The sequence below is a fragment of the Phaethon lepturus genome, unplaced genomic scaffold, assembly GCF_000687285.1.
Source record: "Phaethon lepturus isolate BGI_N335 unplaced genomic scaffold, ASM68728v1 scaffold1534, whole genome shotgun sequence".
Taxonomy (NCBI): domain Eukaryota; kingdom Metazoa; phylum Chordata; class Aves; order Phaethontiformes; family Phaethontidae; genus Phaethon; species Phaethon lepturus.
The window spans coordinates 23,385-29,384 of NW_010535250.1; the positions used below are offsets into that span (position 1 = coordinate 23,385).

The following is a 6,000-nucleotide window of genomic DNA, read 5'->3' on the forward strand; positions in this document are numbered from 1 at the left end:
GATTTAGATTGGATATTGGGAAAAAATTCGTCACTGAAAGGGTTATCAAGCATTGGAATAAGATGCCCAGGGAAGTGGTGGAGTGACCATCCCTGGAGGTATTTAGAGGACGTGTAGACATGGCACTTAGGGACATGGTTTAGTGGTGGACTCGACAGTGTTGTGTTAATGGTTGGACTCAATGGTCTTAAAGGTCTTTTCCAACCTAAATGATTCTATGATTCTATGATTTTATGATTCTTTTAAACATACGTAGAATGAGCTATGCATGTTTTGGCCCTACTCTCTGCCAAGAAAGGATTGTAGATTATTTTGGTGAGAGGAGAGAAGGAATGAGCGAAACACAGATCATTCTCAAATTTGACAAATATTCAGAAAATTTATTTCAGTAAAGGTAATCCTGCCTCAGAGTTCTGCAGGAAAGGGAGAGTTCTCAGGTGTGTCTAACACTGCATGTCTGGCTACCCCATGTTGCAGACAGTGGAGGCCTGTGTACCCCTTCAGAGATGCAGGCAGCTGAGAAGGGACATTTGAAGGAAAGCAGAAAAGTTTTGAAAACTGCCTGTCAGGCAGCAGTTCAAAGGAAGTAATTAAAAATTGAATTGCCTCTGTGGAAATTTTCAGTTTTGACAAATCAGTAAATGCTGATGAGGAACCTTTTCTTCTGACTTTTCTGACCATCTCCATTACTCAACCTGTGATTGATTTAGACTTCAGCCACTGTAAATTCTCTGCCAAGCAGCCTACTTCAGCTGAGCCAGCTCTTCTACTGAGGAACAAGTCAGCAGGACTTCAGACCATCAGAAAGGATATCCCAGCAGCATGGGAGCTGGTATAATGGAATGGACAAAGGCACTGATACCAACTCTAGCTAAGCTCTGAACTCTACTAATTTTTGATGATCCAATGATGTTGACATTTTCCAGTGTGGATACTTAATGTTGGACAGGTGAAGCCAGATTTGGTAAACACCTGTACTGCACATTACTTAGACTTAATATAATCCTTCTGCCCCAGCTTCTCAAGCATGGAAAAATGAAGATAATAAAATTATCATCTTCAGAGAAAGGTTATTATAATTAATGTTTGTAAAATCCTAAATGTAATTAAAGCACACAGTAAACCTTCCAGCTAAGTATAGATAAGGATCTATAAATCTTCTGCCATTTGTTATAATTATTGCTTTTTCTTACTTTTTGATTATTTTTTGGCATTGATATCATAACAGTTCAAGTAAGGAAAGGGAATCAGAAGAAACCAGTGCTTGAGAACCATGTGAAACATGATCTTAATAGTTATTGCTTTTACTACTTCTATAGGATGGGTTTTTCTTCCTCTGTTTATTCTTAACTTTCTTGACTCTTTTTTTTTTTTGTCAGTTTACCTTTGGCTTCCATATTCTGAGAAACTGGCCTAAGCTAAGTCAGATAAGGCTTCTCTTTTAACATTTATGCCCAAGGCAAGTTAGAAATGATACTGTAATAGCATTTTCTGAATTTCAGAACACTTCATGAGATGACTGCATCTACCTGTCATATTCTTTGCCCAAGATTTTTTTCCCCTAAAAGAAGCATCAGAAATAGAAAGTATATCCTTACCCTTTCCTGTTCCTGTTTCTTTGTTTAATGTTCAAAGGCAGTGATTCAGAATAATTTAAGAGCACACAAGTATAAATGAGTCAGACACCCTTCCTCCCAACAGAGGGTTCTTCTTTAAAAGCTAGACTGTTTTTCGAAAGCACTAGGCCTTCATTGATTTAAGCACTTTTGAAAATCAGGCCTTTTAGTTATGTGTTTACATGTCAATTGAAGAAAAAGATTTTTATAATTCTAGTGGCAAAAATTTGTCCTTAATTTTTCTCAAAAAATAGATGCTAGATTTGTTTTGATGTTTTGTTTTGATGTAAAAAAGGAGGATTCATTTTTTTCTTTTCATAGACACTGATTCTGAAACCCTGAGTTCAAATTTGTAATTCAGAGGAATCTCTATTGTAACGCTATGTAAAATAACAAAGAAGAAACAGGCACAAGGCTCAGGCTGCTGACACTAACAGATGGTAACAGGAATAATTCAAGATTTATTACATTTCAGCTTCTTTTGTCTTTAAGGACCACTTTCCTTGTATGTAGGGTATGAATAGGAACTTACAAAAGATGAAGAATTTTGAGAGAAAATAGAAGGCAGAAATAAAAACCGGCCAGTTCCTCTTTTGTGTACTTTCCTCTCTCTTTTTTTTCCTGTCGTCTTTTGTTCTCTTTTCTTGTTCTCTCTATTTCCCTCAATCTTATCTCCTGTAACTTTTCAGCTTCCCTCGTCCCTTTCATACCCTGTTACAACATAGTCTACCTACTCCCTTCACTCCTTGCCGTGGCGTGGCTCTTGCCTGAGGACAAGCAGTTTGGTGGAGTGCCTGCTGTCCGGATGAACCCTCACATTGTGGGAGAGCAACTGGTTGCGTTGAAACTCACTGCTGTCACCATTGCCTGGAGCTATGCTGGTTTAAGGCAGTTTTGGCAAAAAAGAAATAAGGTGCATGATTAATTTGCATCCATGCCCATTCCTGAGGCTATCAGTGATGAGTTTGCCTCAGGACTTTTTATATTCACTGAAGTGCTTATCTTAATTATGACAATCTGAAATGAAGCGCTTGCAGTTGAAGATCTGTCAATAGCAAGCCTCTTCTTCCCATCCATCCCCTCTCCACTCCTCAAGTCTTGATCCTTCACTCCAAGGATTTGAAGTGAGTAATGCACACCAACAAGGGGAATCCACAGGCTGTTGTAATAGCATTCAACAGGAGTTGAATGTGGAACAAACATCCAGAAGTTTGTAGAAATAATATGATGGAATATGGGACTTTTTTTTTAAACTAATTTTTTAAATTAATTTTTTTAAATTAAAATTTAAAATGCAAGGCAAGCCTGAAGATTCCATGTCCTGTAGTTTACTATATGCAAATTGTAAAATTATTCCCCGTGTCTAATAATATATCAGATGCAATCAACTGATAGCAATAGGGTTAGGTTACAAAAGGACCATGCTTCCAACCATTTCGGGGTGTATGTGCAGATGAAGATTTGCCAAGTAGCTTTTTTTGCCTATAGTAGGGTTCCTTCAGACTATACCAGTATAATTGCAATTAGCCTTGGTTCTCTGCTGTTGGGATACTCAATTGTCAGTCATATTTTTGTAACATCAGTATTTTTCATGGAACTGTAATTAAGATTTTGTGTCGTCATTGTAGTACAGGCCAAATTTCGCAGTACAGGCCAAATTTCAGTTAGTCCCTGCAGCGCTGTTTTACCCCCTGAAGAGTAGCTCTCTTGTCACTTTTCCATTTCATCTCAGCCTGTGCCAGGTAACCATTTGGAGAGAGTAATCTTTTTTTCTAGAGAGTCTCCCACAGGCAACATGCAGTCACTGGTCTTCTGAACTGTACCTGTGGTTTCTGTATGATATTTCAGCCAGACCCATATTTTATCCGTGTTGAATACTCAGAAGAGTGTGGACTCAGAACCTCCTGTCGTCCGCTGACTTAAAATTAGTTTGTAAGATGTTTGGAGTAGAAATCAACTCAGCTTGTGTATGGATGCTTCATATGGGATTACAGAAGTCTCTATCACACAAATAAACATCTCTGAGGATGTGCAGGGGAAGTGTGCTTTTTGAACTTTCAGTGTGACACACAGTAAGAGTCATCCTTTATTTATTTATTTAAAAAGCAGAGACTATCCTGGAAAGAAGATTCTTTTGGGTAGGAAAGGCTTTACAAAGTGCTGTATTCTAATAATCCTATGTCCAGTGTTCAGCTGAGGAAGGAAATTCGGGTTTCTTTAAAGATGAGAGTGCAGGAATATGCCTCCCCCGTGCTCCAGAAGTTTTCTGAAAGTACTGTATCACCCCATCTCTGCTTTGAGTGCAGCTACATCCCTTTGAAAATACACTGCTCCCCATGCAGCTGCTCACGGAACAGTCTTGCCTTTGCCTGGTGGCTGGTAGAGTATCTGCCATCATGAGTGAGCAGTGCTGATTTCTCCCAGTGGAGGGCAGTGGTTATACCGTTGGCCTCAATGCAATTAAAAGTGAAATCTGCCTATGCCACATATTTATCAAAAGGTAGCTTTTGGGAATATAGAAACGATTAACTATCCATGTTAAATGATGATTAAATGTGGAGATCGTGATATAACAGCAGGATCACTCAAATAACAGGCAGCTGTATTATTTTTAGGAATGGGAAATTCTAGGGTGAGTCGAATTGCAGCTAGTTATGCTCAGATGTTTCTCTTCCAGCCAGCAACTGGCTTTAAGGCAGAGAATTCCTCGTGTTGACTATCTTGAATGGCAGACGGTAGTTGGCAACTGCTGTAAGAAATTTCCTGCAAGTGTGAGCTATCCCTCTTAGTGAATATCTTTCCATTTTGAGCCTAATTGAAAACTGAAGATAGAAAACTCAGTGATTATTTTTCCCTGCAGTACAATATTTAATATTCTGATTTCATGGCTGTCTGACTACAATGATTAGGAAGAACATTTTCTTACATTATTGTGGTACTGTAAATACTATATCAGGAGCATCATGTATCAAGGGAAGAAACTATTATGTTAAAATACGTGCCACTTAAAAACATACCCAATTAAAAAGTAGGATGCTGTTGCGTGTTACATTTGGTGTAGTCAATAATTGCTTTGTAAGCTTTTTCTTGTCTTTGGTTTTGAAAAAGCTATTCAGGATGAAGAAAACAGCCTTGAACTAAAAAGGATTTAATAGGAATGATCTGCAACAACAGAGATAATACCTCTGCAACAAAGGCATTTTATGTTTAGAACTGTACTATCATGTTAAGTCCAAGACAGCGTGGTTATTTTTGCTGGTGGAGAAATGGGAAATATGTGTGTAGGTGCAGACGGTTGTGTAGTCCTTTAACTGAAACAAACTATTCAGTGGGACAAACTCTTGTCCAATAACCTTTGTGTTAAGTGGGGTAGAGACCCCCAGTATTTACAACAGCATACTGGCTAGAAGTAAATAAGGACAGAAACTTTTTCAATAATTTTGCACGGAGAGTTTGTACTATAAATTTAAAATATTTGCTTGTTTTTTCTTTTCGTATCAGATAGTATTACTGAAGTCTTCACTAACATCTATGTGACCAGTTTTGGACCTGTTTCAGATACTGATATGGTGAGTTTGTGAATCTTTTTTGCATCTACGGTAAATGGTGTAAGATATATAGTATTAACTTCCCTTAACCTTGTATTCCGCTTTCACTTATTGTGGACAAATTGGGAATAATTTCACTGAAGTCAGGAAGTGACAAATCCCAGTGGTTCTAAAGATGGAAATTGGTTTCCTCTTGGATGACACTAGAGTGAAAGGTGCACTGTAGGAGCACCCTTAATCTTGGCAACAGTCTGAGGGACCCAACTGGAGTCAGTCTAAACTGAACGTCTTGAAAGATGTAGCTTCGAAGTTGGGTCTTCAGCACGATTGTGTTGTTCTACAGATCTGTCCTTCATAATTTGCACTATTTAGTAACCATTTAAAGGAAGTCAGGCACATTGAAAAGAAAAAAACCCTGTCAAAATATTGCTCTGGACTACAGGTTTTCATGAAAACAGCAATGGAGGAAAACAGCAATGCCTCTGAGGCAAGGGGTCCTTTGTAGACTCATTGCAAATCATACAAAGATTAGGGAGAACATGTTGCACCCGGGAGAAAGATCTTCATGGGTATAACATCTCTAAAAGGAAAGAAAGGAAGGACAATCTGAAAATTACTTTAGCTGCCCTTTCCATTCCTGGAAGAAATTATTTCCTGCATGAAATTATTTTTTGAAGTGTTTTAAACATTCATGACTATATATGAGATATATGAAATAATATCTATGTGCAACTACAGGTATTAAAATTAATATTTTTAAAAGCAGACAATATTTACTTTTTCTATGCAAACTTTCAGGTTATGCATCATACAAAACAGGAAGCATCTTGATGTTA

At 37.9% G+C, this 6,000-nt stretch overlaps 1 protein-coding gene across 1 annotated transcript in view; it reads left to right on the forward strand.

Annotated features, from left to right (window-relative positions):
- The window catches only part of LOC104619741 (gamma-aminobutyric acid receptor subunit alpha-2-like), a gene marked incomplete at its 3' end in the record, with an annotated part of 28,183 nt that extends 22,998 nt beyond the window's left edge, over nucleotides 1–5,185 (forward strand). Inside the window, exon 3 of the mRNA XM_010285730.1 lies at nucleotides 5,118–5,185. Within this exon, the coding sequence (XP_010284032.1) occupies nucleotides 5,118–5,185 (68 nt within the window). The remainder of the gene's footprint in view (nucleotides 1–5,117) is intronic.
- Between the last annotated feature and the right edge of the window lie 815 nt (nucleotides 5,186–6,000).